The sequence below is a fragment of the Diorhabda sublineata genome, chromosome 6 (genome assembly GCF_026230105.1).
Source record: "Diorhabda sublineata isolate icDioSubl1.1 chromosome 6, icDioSubl1.1, whole genome shotgun sequence".
Classification (NCBI taxonomy): Eukaryota; Metazoa; Arthropoda; class Insecta; order Coleoptera; family Chrysomelidae; genus Diorhabda; species Diorhabda sublineata.
Window position 1 is genome coordinate 1,202,052 of NC_079479.1, and position 21,572 is coordinate 1,223,623.

General features: G+C 28.2%; 1 protein-coding gene across 4 annotated transcripts; it reads right to left on the minus strand.

Annotated features, from left to right (window-relative positions):
• Window positions 1–805: 805 nt before the first annotated feature.
• Window positions 806–19,461, minus strand: LOC130445733 (inositol polyphosphate 5-phosphatase OCRL). 4 transcript variants are annotated; one of them, XM_056781570.1, is made up of 16 exons: window positions 19,109–19,398; window positions 18,861–19,041; window positions 18,674–18,808; window positions 18,526–18,614; window positions 18,342–18,463; window positions 18,092–18,262; window positions 16,710–16,872; window positions 16,479–16,651; window positions 16,245–16,392; window positions 13,975–14,101; window positions 13,657–13,919; window positions 11,347–11,443; window positions 10,601–10,812; window positions 4,322–4,493; window positions 4,108–4,235; window positions 806–4,049 (listed from the first exon to the last, which is right to left on the minus strand). In XM_056781570.1, the coding sequence occupies exons 1-16, from the start codon at window positions 19,178–19,180 to the stop codon at window positions 3,801–3,803; spliced, it is 2,502 nt and encodes an 833-aa protein (XP_056637548.1). In that variant the 5' UTR covers window positions 19,181–19,398; the 3' UTR covers window positions 806–3,800. The 4 variants fall into 4 exon arrangements, with proteins under 4 accessions (XP_056637548.1, XP_056637551.1, XP_056637549.1 ...); XM_056781573.1 differs by having other exon boundaries at window positions 812–4,049; window positions 18,861–19,045; window positions 19,383–19,461; XM_056781571.1 differs by having other exon boundaries at window positions 812–4,049; window positions 18,864–19,041; window positions 19,109–19,259.
• Window positions 19,462–21,572: the final 2,111 nt, after the last annotated feature.

A 21,572-nucleotide genomic window follows, 5' to 3' on the forward strand; every position in this document is an offset into this window, starting at 1 on the left:
GACCACAGAATTAGGTATTAATCGACATGGAAATGTCATACAGAATTGAAATGTAAATATAATTTTTGGTTCCACTTTATTCACGTATTTAATATTAAAAACATTCAATTGAGAACAAATAATTCTGAATTAAAGAATATAGACATCTGTATTTATTAAATTTCAAGCAAAACGTTTTTAGACAGAACGAACGTACTTACTTTTTTTTTACAAGTGCTTTGTGCAATTTCTCGATATTTATTTCTATGGTACGTCAAATCCTCTTCTTTTACACTAGTGTAGTGTCTCATGCATTGAGGTTATACAGCCAAATAATGAATTTCTATTATGTATTAATATCTATTTTTCTTTCATTAATTTACCGTCTTAATTTATCGATTTTGGTGATACGTCAGTTCGTCTTCTTTTTCATTAGTATAGGGTCTCAAACAATAAAGTTCCGTTCATTGAAATAATAGTCTTTGGTCGGAATTTTTGAAATTTTTTAGATGTGTACATTTACTTGACATGTTTATCAATATTAAGTACATCGCTTCTTCACTCGCATTAAGACCTAGATGAGTTGCCAGTCTTCTGATAGACTTTAAATCAGAAGAGTATTAAAATCAAGGCGATTTAGAAACAAAAATGAACCTTCTTCTTTATTAGTGTGGTGTCTTTAGCAATGAAGTTATACAAACAGATAAGCTGTTTAATTTCGGTGTTACGTCAATTCATCTTCTTTTTGATTGGCATAGTGTCTTGATTATCAAGGTTATACAACCAGATAATGAAGGTGATTGAGGATGGGATAAAATGAAAGACGTAGATTGTAAATTTTTATTATAAAAATATCTCTACAAATATTGAATTGATTTAAATTAATTTAAAAAATACATTTTCAATTAAAGATATTACGTCAACTAAAGAGAGGCTTTATCATTTCCACTTATTATGTAAGTTTGCTATTTTTTATGTCTATTAATGTATTTTTTTTTATAAATAATAATACTAATGAAGTACATTAAAAAAATCTAATGAACATTAAGCGAAATCTACAGGTATGCTGCCTGTTCTAAGCTACAGCCACATTTTCACCCCCTAATCTCCCCCATTTCGTGAAATTAATTAAAAAATCGATAAAAATCTACCAAAAAAATACGAACACCTTTCTCTTTCTACTAAATTTTTTAACGTAAACGCGTCCTTGTCTACGATTTATCCGATCATAATTATGTTTAAGTTGGACGATAATTCAATGTTGCCAAGTGTTCAAATTTTCCGATATTTACGGATTTTTAAGGCTAATTAACATCGTTGTAAAAAGGTTCAAATTTTAAGAAAAAAAAAAAATTGAAATAAAATGAAAGGTCGATAAATTTTGGCTAAATATGGTTTCAATGATGCCAAGTTTTTGAAATAATCGTGATTTTAATGATTTTGAACGTTCAATGACTTTATTATTTTGAGAATTAGACAATTTCTATTATATAATTATTATTTTTACTTCAAATATCGACAAATCGACCACTTTTTGACAAAATTTCCAAAATTTCTTGGATTTTTACCATTAAAGGTGATTTTTTTTGAAAAAAGAAGAAGAATAACGATATAAACCTTTAATTACTTCAGAAAAGAAAATTTTATCAAACCTTAATTATCATTTTGATTCAAATATGGACAAACACTTCGAAAAATATGGAGATTCAAGAAAAAAACCTAAAATAAAACAGTACATCGATTGTTCACAAGACTTTGTTCCAATGTTGCCAATTTTTTTTTAAATTTCTTGGTTTCTAAGGATTTTAAACACTCCTTGACACCAAAGTGAACTTTTTTTATAAAGAAGAATAACAATTTAACAAAATTTGATCAAATTTTGATTCAATTATGGACAAATACTTTGAAAAATGTTCAAATTTGAAAAAAAAAAAACGCGAAATAAAATAGTAAATCGACCATTTTTTCACAAAACTTCATTTCAGTGTTGCCAAACTCTTCGAAATTTTTTCGTTTCAGGGAATTTTAAACAAATCTCATCCCAAATGCGATTTTTTTGTCAAATGAGAAAAATAATGATTTTGAACTATTAATTACTTCAAAAACTTGAAAATTGGATTATTTTTTTAAGCTTTTATTATCATTTCGATTCAAATACCGACAATTATTTCGAAAAATCAAGAAAAAAACTTAAAATCAAATAGTAAACCGGCCATTCTTCAACAAAGCTACGTTGCGACGTTGCCGGATTCTCCAAAATATCATGGTTTCTAAAGATTTCAAATACTTTTCACCATATTTTGGGTCTAAACGATTTTTTTTAGAAAAAGAAGTGAAATAACGATTTCATAACCTCAATTGCTTCATAATTTTGACAATTTCAACAGTTCTAATCATCATTTCGATTTAAAAATCCACAAAAATTTTTAAAAATAACCCCCATCGACCATTCTTCAACAAAGCTCCGTTGCGACGTTGCCGGATTCTCCAAAATATCCTAGTTTCTAAAGATTTCAAATACTTTTCACCATATTTTGGGTCTAAACGATTTTTTTCAGAAAAAGAAGTGAAATAACGATTTTGTAACCTCAATTGCTTCATAATTTTGACAATTTCAACAGTTCCAATCATCACTTCGATTTAAAAATCCACAAAAATTTTTAAAAATAACCCCCATCGACCATTCTTCAACAAAGCTCCGTTGCGACGTTGCCGGATTCTCCAAAATATCCTAGTTTCTAAAGATTTCAAATACTTTTCACCATATTTTGGGTCTAAACGATTTTTTTTAGAAAAAGAAGTGAAATAACGATTTCATAACCTCAATTGCTTCATAATTTTGACAATTTCAACAGTTCCAATCATCACTTCGATTTAAAAATCCACAAAAATTTTTAAAAATAACCCCCATCGACCATTCTTCAACAAAGCTCCGTTGCGACGTTGCCGGATTCTCCAAAATATCCTAGTTTCTAAAGATTTCAAATACTTTTCACCATATTTTGGGACTAAACGATTTTTTTTAGAAAAAGAAGTGAAATAACGATTTCATAACCTCAATTGCTTCATAATTTTGACAATTTCAACAGTTCCAATCATCATTTCGATTTAAAAACCCACAAAAATTTTTAAAAATAACCCCCATCGACCATTCTTCAACAAAGCTCCGTTGCGACGTTGCCGGATTCTCCAAAATATCCTAGTTTCTAAAGATTTCAAATACTTTTCACCATATTTTGGGTCTAAACGATTTTTTTTAGAAAAAGAAGTGGAATAACGATTTTGTAACCTCAATTGCTTCATAATTTTGACAATTTCAACAGTTCCAATCATCATTTCGATTTAAAAATCCACAAAAATTTTTAAAAATAACCCCCATCGACCATTCTTCAACAAAGCTCCGTTGCGACGTTGCCGGATTCTCCAAAATATCCTAGTTTCTAAAGATTTCAAATACTTTTCACCATATTTTGGGTCTAAACGATTTTTTTTAGAAAAAGAAGTGAAATAACGATTTCATAACCTCAATTGCTTCATAATTTTGACAATTTCAACAGTTCCAATCATCACTTCGATTTAAAAATCCACAAAAACTTTTAAAAATAACCCCCATCGACCATTTTTTAACAAAGCTCCGTTGCGACGTTGCCGGATTCTCCAAAATATCCTATTTTCTAAAGATTTTCAATACTTTTTTTAACAAAATTTGCAAAATCGCAAAAAAACCCACCGAATTTACGAAAATATATCAAAACCGACCCCATTTACTTTCGTAACCTCAATTACGCGATTGTTTTCTGTATTAAAAGCGGCGAAATGGATCATTTGGGAGGAGCGATCGAGGAACTCAAATCGTTGACTAAAAAATTATAAACGAAATTCGATTTTCCTCTCGAAGCTTGCGGTTTCGAATTGCGTATTTGATCGCGCAACAAAATATCACCGAAAAGCGAGGCAAGAGTTTTGGCGTCGTAACCGTTGTCGTTGTGATATTTGAGGAAATCCTGCAGGAACATGCACACGTAGAGGAACACGTTCCGGTGAAGATCCGGCACTTTTTGTAGAACAATCTGCAAAAATTCAATTCAAAAATTCTCGAAATCCACTTGAATCAAATAGAAAAATCACCTGTTTGCAATTTTGGTAATTACTAGCGGCGGCGATGCAGTTATCGTGCAATTCGTGCGGTATCACGGGGTCCTTGGTGTAGGACAGAAATAATAGCAAAGTTTCCGCTGCCGCTTGTACACTACCGGCTAAATAAATAAACGTTAAGAAACAATACGCGCAATAATAATAAAAAATCATTTTTTTTTTTTTTTTTTCGATTTTCAAAGGATACGGAAAGGATCTAACGAACCGAAATCCAACCAATCTCTTATTCTAATTATTTCCTCGTGAAGGGCGCTAGATTCGAACAGTTCTTTGGTTTTCATTCCGTGTCGGTATATATGGTCGATCAAGAACCACAATTCCCGAGGAACCGAATACAAAACGGCCGATTCGCCCTTTTCCTATAAAAAGAAAAAAGAAAAAATCATCTCCGCCCTGGAGCCGGTCCTGCTTCCTAATAGTTTCGTTTTATAGCAGGCGGTTTATTTACATTGTTTGTTTCGAATAATTTTTGGTGTTTTGTTTATTTTTATATTGATATATGTCGGTTTATAATAAATAGTCGTAGTGAATCGAACCAATTAGCAAAATAATCGAAAAATTTTAATAAAATAATTAAGTGATGAGTGAATTATTATAAGTTAGTTAAGTGTAGTGTATGGTGATTAAATAAATGAACAATTTAAAAGACAGTGTATACTATAATTAACCCCGTGAATACAAATCGTATAAATTAATTAGTGAATTAGTTCAAAATACTTATTACAATCAAAAGTTTATTAAACGATAATTTTTTTATTGTAAAATCGAATTGAATTATTAATTTTGATATAATAATGGACGTTTTTTCGTATATTTATTTTTAAAAAAAGTTTTATAAACACAAATAATTATAAAACACAAACTTCATAAAGAAAAACTTTTATAATTTTTAGGTTATATTCTTAGTTTCATTGTATATTTCAATTATTTCTCGTATATTTTATTTTTAAATATTTATTGATGGAAAAATATACAAAAAGCTTCTATACATTCATTTTTTTTTTTTGAATTTACACTCTAAAATATCAGAATAAAATTGCTTTGTTTTTAATCAATTTTTTTGGTTTAAAAAAAAACTGTTTTTGTGATAATCAAGACAAAAATATCTAAATAGTTTATGTAGTGAAAAAATTCTTAATAAATAAGCTCCTGGGTGTGTTCAGACAAGTCGAATAATTAAAATTAAGATTGGGATGTGTACCAACAAGTCGAATCCATCAAAACAATTCATGGATGTGTGCTAACATGTCATATTTTGATAATTACCCAAATAGGTTCAAATGTCAATTTTTAACTGTTTTCTCAAACTTGTTTTTAACCAAAATGGACCGAAAATGAAGAGAATTTATAGAAAAAATCAACTTAAAAAGTCAAAAAAGTGAAAACTTTGAAGAAATTCTTGAAAACTGAGCATTGGATGTGTGCCAACAAGTCAAATCCTTCAAAATAATTCATGAATGTATTCCAACAAGTCATATTTTGATGAAGGTCAAACTAGATTGAAACTTCAATTTTAACTGTTTTCTCAAACTTGTTTTTAACCAAAATGGACCGAAAATGAAGAGAATTTATAGAAAAAATCAACTTAAAAAGTCAAAAAAGTGAAAACTTTGAAGAAATTCTTGAAAACTGAGCATTGGATGTGTGCCAACAAGTCAAATCCTTCAAAATAATTCATGAATGTATTCCAACAAGTCATATTTTGATGAAGGTCAAACTAGATTGAAACTTCAATTTTAACTGTTTTCTCAAACTTGTTTTTAACCAAAATGGACCGAAAATGAAGAGAATTTATAGAAAAAATCAACTTAAAAAGTCAAAAAAGTGAAAACTTTGAAGAAATTCTTGAAAACTGAGCATTGGATGTGTGCCAACAAGTCAAATCCTTCAAAATAATTCATGAATGTATTCCAACAAGTCATATTTTGATGAAGGTCAAACTAGATTGAAACTTCAATTTTAACTGTTTTCTCAAACTTGTTTTTAACCAAAATGGACCGAAAATGAAGAGAATTTATAGAAAAAATCAACTTAAAAAGTCAAAAAAGTGAAAACTTTGAAGAAATTCTTGAAAACTGAGCATTGGATGTGTGCCAACAAGTCAAATCCTTCAAAATAATTCATGAATGTATTCCAACAAGTCATATTTTGATGAAGGTCAAACTAGATTGAAACTTCAATTTTAACTGTTTTCTCAAACTTGTTTTTAACCAAAATGGACCGAAAATGAAGAGAATTTATAGAAAAAATCAACTTAAAAAGTCAAAAAAGTGAAAACTTTGAAGAAATTCTTGAAAACTGAGCATTGGATGTGTGCCAACAAGTCAAATCCTTCAAAATAATTCATGAATGTATTCCAACAAGTCATATTTTGATGAAGGTCAAACTAGATTGAAACTTCAATTTTAACTGTTTTCTCAAACTTGTTTTTAACCAAAATGGACCGAAAATGAAGAGAATTTATAGAAAAAATCAACTTAAAAAGTCAAAAAAGTGAAAACTTTGAAGAAATTCTTGAAAACTGAGCATTGGATGTGTGCCAACAAGTCAAATCCTTCAAAATAATTCATGAATGTATTCCAACAAGTCATATTTTGATGAAGGTCAAACTAGATTGAAACTTCAATTTTAACTGTTTTCTCAAACTTGTTTTTAACCAAAATGGACCGAAAATGAAGAGAATTTATAGAAAAAATCAACTTAAAAAGTCAAAAAAGTGAAAACTTTGAAGAAATTCTTGAAAACTGAGCATTGGATGTGTGCCAACAAGTCAAATCCTTCAAAATAATTCATGAATGTATTCCAACAAGTCATATTTTGATGAAGGTCAAACTAGATTGAAACTTCAATTTTAACTGTTTTCTCAAACTTGTTTTTAACCAAAATGGACCGAAAATGAAGAGAATTTATAGAAAAAATCAACTTAAAAAGTCAAAAAAGTGAAAACTTTGAAGAAATTCTTGAAAACTGAGCATTGGATGTGTGCCAACAAGTCAAATCCTTCAAAATAATTCATGAATGTATTCCAACAAGTCATATTTTGATGAAGGTCAAACTAGATTGAAACTTCAATTTTAACTGTTTTCTCAAACTTGTTTTTAACCAAAATGGACCGAAAATGAAGAGAATTTATAGAAAAAATCAACTTAAAAAGTCAAAAAAGTGAAAACTTTGAAGAAATTCTTGAAAACTGAGCATTGGATGTGTGCCAACAAGTCAAATCCTTCAAAATAATTCATGAATGTATTCCAACAAGTCATATTTTGATGAAGGTCAAACTAGATTGAAACTTCAATTTTAACTGTATTCTCAAACTTGTTTTTAACCAAAATGGACCGAAAATGAGGAGAATTTATCAAAAAAATCATATTTGGAGGTCCAAGAAGTGAAAAAATTCTTCAAAACTGAACATTGGATGTGTGCCAACAAGTCAAATACTTTAATAAACACAAATAATTATAAAACACAAACTTCATAAAGAAAAACTTTTATAATTTTTAGGTTATATTCTTAGTTTCATTGTATATTTCAATTATTTCTCGTATATTTTATTTTTAAATATTTACCGATGGAAAAATATAGAAAAAACTTCTATAAATTCATTTTTTTTTTTGATTTTACATTCTAAAATATCAGGATAAAATTGGTTTGTTTTAAATCAATTTTTTTGGTTTTTGTGATAATCAAGACAAAAATATCTAAATAGTTTATGTAGTAAAAAAATTCTTAATAAATAAGCTCCTGGGTGTGTTCAAACAAGTCGAATAATTAAAATTAAGTTTGGGATGTGTACCAACAAGTCGAATCCTTCAAAATAATTCATGGATGTATGCCAACAAGTCATATTTTGATGAAGGTCGAACTAGTTTGAAACTTCAATTTTACCTGTATTCTCAAACTTGTTTTTAATCGAAATAGAACGAAAATGAAAAAGATTTATCAAAAAAATCATATTTGGAGGTACGAGAAGTGAAAATATTGAAGAAATTCTTGAAAACTGAACATTGGATGTGTTCTAACAAGTCAAATACTTTAAATCAAGTTTTGGATGTGTGCCAACAAGTCATTTTTTGATAACTATCGAAAAATGGTAAAATGCCAATTTTTATTTGTTTTTACATAATTTTCAATTAAATTCATCAAAAAAATCATTTTATCAATTTCAAGAAGGTAAAAAATTCTTAATAAATGCGTTCTGGATGTGAGCAGACAAATCAAATGTTCGGAAAAAGTTTATGGATGTGGACAAACAAGTCATATTTCAATAATTACCTCAATGGTTTAATTTTCATCTTTTTTTCTACCGAAAGAGTTTTAAAATAAAAACGATTTATAGAAAAACTTAATCAAAAGGTCCAAAACGTAAAAAACAACTCAAATGCCCGAAAACATTTCATGGATGTGTGTCGACAAATCATATTTTGATCGAACTAGTTGGAAACTTCAAATTTTAACTGTTCTGAAATTTATTTTTAATCAAAATGGGCCCATAACGAAGATGATTTATCAAAAATGTCAAATTTGGAGGTTCAAAAAGTAAAAAATTGAGAAATTGTTGAAAAATGATCACCGAATATGAGCCAACAAGTCATATTTTGATAATTTTCATTTTTTGAAACGAATTTTCTACTGAAAGAGACTTGAAATCGAAACGATTTACCAAAAAAATCATATTGAAAGGTCCAAGAGCTATTAAATTGAAGAAAATCTTGATAAATGATCTCCCGATAAGTGCAAAACAAGTTATATTTCGAAATTGGTTGAAATGTTTGTTTTAACTGTTTTTCTGAAATTTATTTTTAATCAAAATGGACCCATAACGAAGATGATTTATCAAAAAAGTCAAATTTGGAGGTTCAAAAAGTAAAAAATTGAGAAATTGTTGACAAACGATCACCGGATGTGAGCCAACAAGTCAAATATTCGGAAAAAGTTTATGGATGTGGACCAACAAGTCATATTTTGATAATCTTCATTTTTTGAAACCGATATTCTACTGAAAGAGACTTGAAATCGAAACGATTTACCAAAAAAATCATATTGAAAGGTCCAAGAGCTATTAAATTGAAGAAAATCTTGATAAATGATCTCCCGATAAGTGCAAAACAAGTTATATTTCGAAATTGGTTGAAATGTTTGTTTTAACTGTTTTTCTGAAATTTATTTTTAATCAAAATGGACCCATAACGAAAATGATTTATCAAAAAAGTCAAATTTGGAGGTTCAAAAAGTAAAAAATTGAGAAATTGTTGACAAACGATCACCGGATGTGAGCCAACAAGTCAAATATTCGGAAAAAGTTTATGGATGTGGACCAACAAGTCATATTTTGATAATCTTCATTTTTTGAAACCGATATTCTACTGAAAGAGACTTGAAATCGAAACGATTTACCAAAAAAATCATATTGAAAGGTCCAAGAGCTATTAAATTGAAGAAAATCTTGATAAATGATCTCCCGATAAGTGCAAAACAAGTTATATTTCGAAATTGGTTGAAATGTTTGTTTTAACTGTTTTTCTGAAATTTATTTTTAATCAAAATGGACCCATAACGAAGATGATTTATCAAAAAAGTCAAATTTGGAGGTTCAAAAAGTAAAAAATTGAGAAATTGTTGACAAACGATCACCGGATGTGAGCCAACAAGTCAAATATTCGGAAAAAGTTTATGGATGTGGACCAACAAGTCATATTTTGATAATCTTCATTTTTTGAAACCGATATTCTACTGAAAGAGACTTGAAATCGAAGATTTATCAAAAAAAAAATCATATTGAAAGGTCCAAGAACTATTAAATTGAAGAAATTCTTGATAAATGATCTCCCGATAAGTGCAAAACAAGTTATATTTCGAAATTGGTTGAAATGTTTGTTTTAACTGTTTTTCTGAAATTTATTTTTAATCAAAATGGACCCATAATGAAGATGATTTATCAAAAAAATCATATTTGGAGATCCAAAAAGTAAAAAGTCAAAGAAACCCTTAATAAATAAGCTCCAGATGTACTAAAACAAGTCAAATATTTAAATTCGAGTTTATGGATGTGTGCCTACAAGTCATATTTTGATAAATATCGAAAAATGGCGAAATGTCAATTTTTATTTGTTTTTACATGATAATTTTCAATCAAAATACAAAAAATTCATCAAAAAAATCAATTTAAAAATTTCAACAAGGTAAAAAATTGAAAAAAATTCTTAATAAATGCATTCTGGATGTGAGCAAACAAGTCAAATGCTCAAAATCAAATTAGGGAAGTGTGCCAATAAGTCAAATGTTTGAATTGAAATTTGGGATGTGTGCTAACAAGCCATATTATGATAAATACTGAAATAAGTTAAAAAAAGACCTAAAATGAAGACAATTAGGAAAAAAAAATACAAAAATATCTAAAAAGTAAAAAAGTTGAACTGTAATTTTGAACAATCTACAAAAAATCGAAACGAAATCGTTTTTTACTTACCGCTAAAATCCACTGATCTGCAGGTACCTGCATGATCGGTATTGGGATCCTGCACAGTGACGAAATGGAAGCCGTAAAACTGGATTTTTGACAATCGCCGCTCACGGTTATAAATATATCTTTGCCGCCTTTCAAATGCAACACTAGTATGTCGTATATTTTGGGTAAATCAGTTTCTAAACTGACCTCCAATTTCACGTCGCATTTCTCACCTAAATATCAATAATTATCAGCTCAAAGTAAATCGAACAAACGAAACAAACAAAATGGCCGATCAAAAACGATGACATTTAGAACGTCACACGTCAAATTACGTCACCGAATCAAAGGTTATGTTAATGGTTATAAAAAAGAAGAATAAATTTAAGGAACAGTGTTGCCAAATTTATAATTTTCCCTAAATATAGAGAGAAAAAAAATGATTTTTCAAAAAATAGTATTTTAGGCACTATAAAAAAAGAAGAAATAATTATTTAAAGTACATTTAGGGGGAAAATTATAAAACAGTTGGTATTACAAGAAATATAGTCGCAAAATGAATAAAAATGAGAGTTTTAAGGGGACTTGACTGTAATTAGAGGTTATGTTTTATATATTTTAAATTAACTGTCGATTTGGCACATTTTTGTTAAAAATCAATTGATAAAATCACTTTATTATCCTCCTACGGTGTATTAGGAATAATTTTAGTTGTTGCGAGTCACATTAAAACAATAATCGATTAATTTAGAATCACCTTTCCTTACCTGGATTAATGCTACCGGAATAAGGAATTATTCTCAACCAATTTTTACAATAACTATTCTCATCCAATTTTTTGATAAATTCGAATTCGGCTGGTACCTAAAATAGCATTTCATTTAACTATTTAAGGGATAATATCAACGTTTTATCGAAAATTATTCACATTTTTGGTTTTCCTTTGTTTGGAACGTCAACTGTTCAATATTAGGTTATGTTATTGCTTATAAAAAAGAAAAATTCCACATAGAAACCGAAATGACAGGCTTATTAAACAAAGAAGAAATCTAGGTTATGTTATTGGTTATAAAAAAGAAGAATTCCACATAGGAACCGAAATGACAGGCTTATTAAAGAAAGAAGAAATCTAGGTTATGTTATTGGTTATAAAAAAGAAGAATTCCACATAGGAACCGAAATGACAGGCTTATTAAAGAAAGAAGAAATCTAGGTTATGTTATTGGTTATAAAAAAGAAGAATTCCACATAGGAACCGAAATGACAGGCTTATTAAAGAAAGAAGAAATCTAGGTTATGTTATTGGTTATAAAAAAGAAGAATTCCACAAATATAGCGAAATAACAGGTTTGTTAGAGAATGAAGAAGAAATATCAACATCACTTCTTGATAAATAGGTTATGTCATTAGTTAGGTAAAACAGAAGGACTCAACAAAATTGGGTAAGAAGGCATTTAGGTTATGTCATTGGTTGTAAAAAAGAAAAATCCTCTAAAATTGATGGTTTATTGGAGAAAGAAGAATTTTAGGTTAGGTTATTGGTTATAAAAAAGAAGAAGATTTGCTGTTACACCCTGTTGAAATGAAGGTTACGAAAAAGAAGAATTCGTCGAAGATAGCGAAATGACAGAATTATAAAAGATAAAAAGAAGAAGAAATACAAATTAAATCAAAATCAAACACAACGAGCGGCAACAGCTGTCGTGAAATAGTAACATTGATGCCAAATCGGGATTATTTTCCTTAAATTTGAAGACTAATATTTAAAAGATGATTTTGTCACGCAGATTAAAAATAGAAATTCTAACCTCACTTATTAAATCGTGTTAGAAGACGAGTTAAATGTAAAAAAAACGGTTACGCCCTTTGAAAGTTAGGTTAATGTATACAAAAAAGAAGAATTAAACGAAGATCTCCAAATAACATATTTATAAAAGAAAAAAAGAAGAAGAAATAGTAAATAATTATATAAACAACATTAGCATAGTTGCCAAATTGGAAGGATTTTTCTTAAATTCAGTAACAAATATTTGTAAACCGATTATTTTACGATAAATTAAAAATAGAAATTCTAACCTCACTTATCAGATCTTGCTAAATAGAAATTAAATCAAATCAAGTTCAAAGTTTATAAAAAGGTTATAAAAAAGAAGAATTCCACAAAGATCTCCAAATGACATATTTATAAAATAAAAAAAGAAGAAGAAATAGTAAATAATTATATAAACAACATTAGCATCGTTGCCAAATTGGAAGGATTTTTCTTAAATTCAGAAACAAATATTTGTAAACCGATTATTTTACGATAGATTAAAAATAGAAATTCTAACCTCACTTATCAAATCATTCTAAACAGAAATTAAATCGAAAAAACGTCATATGCCCTTTTGACAGTTGGGTTGATGTATATGAAAAAGAAGAATGATTCCACGAGGATCGCGAAATTATTTATTAGGCAAGCAACAACAGCAGTGATGCCAAATTGGGAGATTTTTTTTTTAAATTCGGAATCAAATATTTGTAAACCGATTCTTTTACGATAAATTAAAAATAGAAATTCTAACCTCACTTATTAGGTCTTCCTAAATAGAAATTGAATCAAATCAAGTTGAAAGTTAGGTTATAAAAAAGAAGAATACCACAAAGATCTCCAAATGACAGATTTATAAGAGAAAAAAGAAGAAGAAAAACTAAAAAATGAACATTTTCAATAATAAAATTGATTAATCAAAATGGGGATTAGCATATCTAAATATTTTTATCGAGGATTTTTTCTTGTTGAACAATTTTTTTACTAAAATTCCAAAATTTTAAATAATTTTTATAAAAAATAAACTTTTTTTTATTCAATTTTTTTCAATCTTTATCCATATTTCATTAAATAAAAAAAAGTTTCAATTAATTTGTTTTTCAAATAATTCCAAATCTAAGATAAATCCAAAAATATAATTTTCAATTTGTAACAAAAATGATTTATGAATCTCCCTGTACAACACGACGAAATATCAATTAAAACAAACAACATTTATTTAAAAAAAAAAAAAAACAATTAATTCGATAAATAAGTGAAAACTCACCATTCCGGTATTCGCTATGGTAGTTTCCCTGCTTTGTGTTTCCCGGAACTTAATCAAATCGTATACAATTTCCGTTGGCTCGACTGTCACTTGCGGTAAATATTCGTTTTCATATTTATCCATCTTCTTGAGTAATTCTTCGTGTATTTTCCTGTATTTCAAAGGATCCACTACGCTTATTTCAGATTTGAAAAGGGCACTAACGGGTTTATGGTCGCTTATACGCAAATCCATATGACTCCGATACTTCACTTGGTATATACCTGAAACATATATCGAAATTACGATAAAAAAAAAACGGAAGAAACGGCCATTCACCTCTTCCTCTCCATAGTATTCGGTCAGTCCATGCTGGTGGTCTCGCCTTTTCGCTAGTATCGAACGTATCCGTGTTCAAATCGTACTTGTAAGTAGGTGGAAACGTGATATCACCTTCTTGATAATCCTGAAACCGAAACCCGTAATGAACACACTGTACCACTACACCAACACTCGCGATTGCACTTAGTTTACCTTCAGTCTCCGAAGACGATAATTCAATTCGTTTCGTTTACCAAGTTATCATGTTCAGAGCCCCAAAGTACACAGTTTACTTCTAACCTCTGAAGATGATAACTTGAAGATCGAAACGCACATGTCAGACAGTGTAATTGCGAGTGTTGTATTAAAATAAACGATTCTTATATGCGACATTAAATTTGTATACGAAAAAAATAAATATTTGTAATTGAATTCACGCGGTTAATAGTTTTTTTTCTCACACTGTATGTTTAAAAATCTCGAAAAGTTTTTTTCCGATTCATTTATCGGGATATTCGAAAATTTTATTTGTCATAACCTCAAATGTCATAAAAATCGACTCGTACGAAAATTGTTTTACTTTCGAAATGATTTACACAATTTTTTTTTGTTTATTAAACGGAACACCTGCGCGATTCGAATGTTTGTCACAGACTAATTTTAAATATTTGAATGCAAATAATAACAATCGTTATTCATTCCATTATCTTGTATTTACCACCATAGTTTTTCGTTTTAAATGTATTGTTATTGTTGAATAATCCAAATCGCTTTGTACAAGGTCGTCGAGGACGATTGTTATACGAGGGATGATCGAATGGTATTCAACTGTCATTTGGAAAAAAAAATTTTATTTTTGAAAAAATAAATGCAATTCATTGTTTGAAATCAAAAGCAGAATCATTAATGAATAGTTCAAATTGTCTTTAACGAAATCACGGATATGATACATAAGAAATTTGATCGTTATACGAGGGGTAAACAAAAATAATTCGAACTTTCGAATTTTGGCAATAAAAACTGAAATTATCTGTTGGAAAATATAAAAAAAAAAACATTATTATTGATTAGTCAAAATTATTCATTGAAATGACGCATGAAAAGTTTCATCTTTATACGAGGGATAAACAAAAAAATAAATTTTGAAAAAAAACAACTGGAAATAGTTGTTTGAAATTAAAAGCAAAATCATTTTTGAACAGTTTAAATTAACTTTTAAAAAGTCATTGAAATGATGCATGAAAAGTTTTGATTTTTATACGAGGAATAAACAAAAAAAAAATCAATTTTTGAAAACTGGAATTAGTTGTTTGAAATTGGAAAAAAAATCGTTTTTTTAATAGTCTAAATTGTCCTTTAAAAAGTCATCGAAATGATAAATAAAAAAATTTGATCGTTATACGAGGGGTAAACAAAAATAATTCGATTTTTGAAAACTGGAATTAGTTGTTTGAAATTGGAAAAAAAATCGTTTTTTTAAATAGTCTAAATTGTCCTTTAAAAAGTCATCGAAATGATAAATAAAAAAATTTGATCGTTATACGAGGGGTAAACAAAAATAATTCGATTTTTGAAAACTGGAATGTTGTTTGAAATTGGAAAAAAAATCGTTTTTTTAATAGTCTAAATTGTCCTTTAAAAAGTCATCGAAATGATAAATAAAAAAATTTGATCGTTATACGAGGGTTAAACCAAAAGACATCTAATTTTAAAAAAAATTGCCTCTAATCACTTAAAATTGAAAGCAAAATCATCATAAATTAGTTAAAATTCATTTTAACAAGTTCAATGAAGTGATACATGGAAAATTTGATCGTTATACGGGGGATAAACAAAAATAATTCGATTATAAAAAAAACAGGAACTAGTTGTTTGAATTTATTATCATAATCATTATAAAATAGTTTAAAGTGTCCTCCAAAAAGGTTATTAGAGTGATAAATAAAGAAAAATTGATCGTTATACGAGGGATAATCAAAAAGAAACCTATTTTTTTCAATTGTAACTAATTAAAAGCGAAAAATCATCATAAACTAATTAAAATTGTCCTTCATAAAATCATCGAAATTATATATATATAAAAAAATGTTTTTATTATACGAGGTATTATCAAAAAATTCATTCAATTATCCATTCGAAACTCATTACTGAATTTTTTTGTGACATTACCGAAATGAAAATCCGAAAACCGAAAAATAACATCAACATACGAGGTATAATCACAAAATATGAAATTTTTACCGAAAATTTCCGGATAAATTGAATAAAATTTAAACGATTTTACTCACCAAAAGTACATTTCCCTTTTCTTTTTGTTGATTCAATTGGTCTACTTTCAACAGGTCGGGCATTTCGTTTCTCGTCAATAGAGTTTTGACTTGGGAAGTCGTTAGATCCGTTATACGGTAATTTAAATCTCCCAACCAATATATTTGTCTGAAATTAGCACAAATATATAGAAGACAGAATTCGGGCAAAAAATCTAACGCCAAATTAGATAAATACGAAGAAAAAATACACACTCGTGATCTTTGATGGCTTGCGGACTCCTCTTGAAATTCATCCTGGCGTTTATATCCTTGTAATCCTGATTTCTTCGTTCGTATTCCTCGACGTGAGCCGCCAAATGACAATTCACGAAGCACAACGACGTATTATGTAGTTCCAAACGTACCCCGACGCCTCCTTTGTTACCCTGAAAATCGAAGGGGGTAATATCGAAACGTCGTACGTTTATTCGATTCGAAATTTACCATTTTTCCTAATAAACCCGTTCCGACAGTGTCTACTGATATATTTCTTACGTAATGGTAATGCTGACTGTTTACCATGACTATTAATTGCATACCGACTAGTCTTGTTAAGCCTACCAATTTGTATTTGGCTTTGGGATGAACGCCATCGGTGACGAATTTACTGAAAATGTTATTTTTTTCATATTATGACGATTCGAAGCGAAAAAATCACGATTCTTAGTAATTTTTTTTAATAAAATGTTGCTAATTAGACTCCAAATCTGACTAACAACAAAAAAACTGCATTTTTATCAATTTCTGATAATAAATTCCAGTTTTTATATAAAATTTGCTATAAATTTGATTTAGTTTTGTCTCGTCCTGTAAACATAATTTGAAACAAAAAATAAATCATATAATTATAATTTTTGACAATATTTGATTTATTTTTTGATATATTTTTTTATTTTAATACAATTTTTACTTTGTTTTATCATGTTTTATGATGAATTTTACTGAAAATATAATTTTTTTTCAATAAAATAAATTGAAAACACAAAAAAATTTCATAAAACATGGAATTTCATCCGTCTGTTTCTATTTATTGTTAAATAAACTCCAATTTTGTCTATAAATCCAAATTTAGTAAAAAAATTTACAAAAAAAATGTTTTAGTTTTGTCTCGCCCTATATAAAGAATGTAAAACTTCATACAACCAAGATTTTTGACAATATCTGACTGATTTTTCAAAATATTCCTCTTTATTATACATTTTGAGTTTAAAATCACATTTTACGATAAAATTTTGTAAAAATATGATTTACTTTCGTCTCACCCTATAAAAAGTATGTAAAACAACCAAAACTTCATATAACCACGATTTTGATTCAACAAAACAAATTAAATCAACAGAAAACTTCATGAAACCTCAAGAAAGGGTTTCAATCTGCCTATAAACTAAAATTTAGTGGAAAAATTGATTAAAAAATGATTTAGTTTTGTCTCACCCTATATAAAGAATGTAAAACTTCATACAACCAAGATTTTTGACAATATCTGACTGATTTTTCAAAATATTCCTCTTTATTATACATTTTGAGTTTAAAATCACATTTTACGATAAAATTTTGTAAAAATATGATTTACTTTCGTCTCACCCTATAAAAACAATTTAAAACAACCAAAACTTCATATAACCACGATTTTGATTCAAGAGAACAAGTTAAAACAACTAAAAACCTCATAAAACCCCCATGATAGGATAACCTGTATATAAAATCAAATTTAGTGGTAAAATTTACAGGAAAAATGATTTAGTTTTGTCTCACCTTAAAAAAAATAATTTCAAACAGAAAAACACCATGGAAACCAATTACATATCAATTAAAAAAAAACTTACTGCCATTCGGCTTCCCTGGGTGTATCGTTGAACAAAAACGCCTCTTTACTCAAATCAATTTCTTGAAAACCGATTGCATATAAATCCGGGGGATCTTCGTCACAACTTAACCAATTTTTTAGAGACACACTCGGCGGTTGCCCGTTCACGTTCCAAGTACCTACGAAAATTCTAAAACGACGAAACTATTTGATTTAAAAAAAATACATTCAAAATACCAATTTTACATTAAATATAACAAATGACTTACGTAAATTCTTGTTTTTGTGTAAATTCCGGTTCCTTCAACTTCAACTGATATTTGAACATAGATTCTCTGTTAATAGACGTTTGTCCTTGAGCTATTTTTTGTCTCGTAACAGGAATATCGTCCTGGAATATTAATAGATACAAAAATTTGGAATTTTCAATAAAAAAAATCACGAATTAATTACCTGGTCGATATCTATATGGCGGCTAGACTGGCTCATTGTACCTAAGTATTTATCTAACCATACAAATATCGGTTTGTTGTACAAAGAAACTGAAATTAATTCATACCGTAAATAAAACAAATATTGAAAATAAAAATTAAGTACATACGTTCTTTTGATCGGATTACTTCTGAAGCAAAATTAGAACTTTCTACGCCAATTTCAATTTTGAAAGCTCTCCTAATTTTCTTATAAGTGATAATAAATATAATATGATTTTGACTGTCTTCTATCGGTTCCGTATCTGAAAAATAGATTAACAAAGTCGTAATTTTACTTAATTATTTCATAATTACCACAAGAGAAAAATTCATCTATAGGTGTAACTGTTTCTATAGAAAGATCGGATATACTTGTCGGTTTAAGTTTTGATGAAATCAAAACGAATAAAGCGAATGATTTGTTGTATTCCACTAAAGCTAATATCCGATTTTCGTTTGACCAAATCTCGTCGAGCGTGTAGACATTTAAATGTATCTAACTATAATTAAAGAAATATAAACTTAAATATGGTATACACAAATTAAGTTATTGTAAAGGATACACTTTTTACTACCTCTGCAGACAGAAACTTCGCCTGCACAATATTGACGACATCTCTATGAACGGCTAACATAATATTTATAAATAAAATTAAATCATTTTGCGTAAATATTTGGTTTTAAATTTAAAAATATGGGCGATACTTTCTCAAATGTCATAAACATAACCTAAAATTGTCATTGATTTTGACTGCAAAACAGTGTTGCTATATTATTCATTTTATAATATGATATTTTTATTTAATTATGATATAATTTTTATTACTCAACTCATACCTTTCGAAATTAAAACAAAAATTATTTTTAATACACAAAAATTGACTAGTTGGAAGATTTTGATAAGTAACCAAATCGGATTTAACACGGTTATTGTTCAACAGATGACGCAGGCAGTAATATGTTTTAAAACCTTCAATTTATTAATAATACATTAAATAATATTAAATATTAAATATTAAAACATAAAATATATTTTTGTTTATATTCATAATTTAATACGAGAAAATTTTTTATTTAATATAACCACAGAGTTAATACTAATAGTAAATAGTATTAATTCTGTGGTATAACTTGGTGTTTAGTGACTAAATTAGTTTAGGTTTGCTACCCTGTCAAGTTTGATCTAAAACGAAAGCCTACTTAGTTTTATTTTCTAATTATTACTTATTTAAGCTTCATTCGATAATATATAAAGATGACGGACTGGTTGCATTGTAATAAATGTTACATAAAAGTACAACCAGACATTAAGATGTTTCTAGTAGAATGTGCTCATATTTTTTGTGAAAAGTGCATAAAAAGAGTTGGTAAGTTGTTAAATTATTATTGTCCCATTTAATTTATACGTAATGTCGTTGTTATTCAGGTGATGAAAAATGCCTCATATGTCAAAAATCCAATAGTTTTATACTTATTGATAAAGATATGAATGCATCTGTTCAACCCTTCTTCATACCCGTTGATGTTCAAATTAAAAAAATATTGGAGGTAATTTTTCTAATTTATATATTTATATACAATACAGACTATTCACCAAGATGTCGGATTGAATTTGACTAACATTGTTTAATTTATTCGTTCTAGTAAATAATTTTATATTTTTATTTGAGTATTTTGTTTTAATATGAACAAGTTATAAAGCAAATTCTTTTAATAAAAAAAAACTAAAATTATATACAAAAAACACTCAAGTTTAAATTACGTTATAAAAAGTAAAAATATACACGACAAAAAAGTTTTTAATCAGATTTTTTCGAAATACGTTATTAATTAACCTCCAAATTTCAATTTAAAATTTACGTTTAAACATTGAATCTAATATAAATATTATATAAGTAATAGTAAGGCGTCGATTTTTCTGTTGAATTTCCTAGTAAAAATATTATTTTGTATCTATATTTGTCACAGTCTAAATATGCTTTTTCAAATTTTTATTAATCAAAGTCCCTGTATTGGAAAGTTTGGTCACGAGCTAAAACGCCCCCTCCAAGAAGAAAATGGTGTCCGCGCTTGCGCGCCGCATTGGTTTCTCCTATCATGTGATCTGGCGAATATAAACAAAACAGACCAGACTTGCATTTGTTTGGAATTTCATTATTTACGTCTATACATGTTATTTCCCTCATAAAACTTTAATAATTTGATTATATATCACAATAATCAATAACATTTTAACAGACCACTATTTCGCGTGCTTGTATTATTAGAGCCGTCATGAATTTCTTATAGTCCAAGAGCAATCGGCGTATGAGTACCGAAAACGATTCCACCTCAATTTTTTTACACGATCCTCTTCAAATTACCTTACTGATGATACAATGTTGCCATTGGGCAAATAATTGCAAGAAATTGTTATTCATTATATTCTCTATTGAAATACAAATAAAAATATCTCAAGTTAATATTTATAGAGATATGAATGTCGAGAAATATTAGACCTATGAAAAATATATTTTTTTTTCGACTCTTACGTTCATCACCTTTTAGTATCGCCGCCTCTCTCTAACGCATGCGCTGCATCGGCCTTTCTGTGTGCCGAATCATTATTTATCATTTATCTTAAAAACTATCAACTTTATCAAAGTTGTTAGAGAGAACAATTAAATTGTTCACAACTTGTTTTCAACAAATTTTCTTCTGGTTTCAATTTCAACAAAGTTATAAGAATATTAAAAATTTTCTCTAGTTGAATTGAAGAGGATCGCATAAAGGTACTAATGCGCCGATTGCTCCTGGACTATTAGCTCGATGACAATCAATCGCTTAAACCACATCTCGTGTCTGTTAATTTCACAAAAGCTCCCTCTATACTTATTTAACTGGTACTTCGTAGCAGATATCGTTTTGCAGTTTCCTATAATACGAAACAATAATTTTATTCGGTTTGGAACTTTACATATAGATGGCGCAACTGAAAACATTTTAATATTTATATTATTAGAGATGATTAGAGTGTTCTTTAAATGT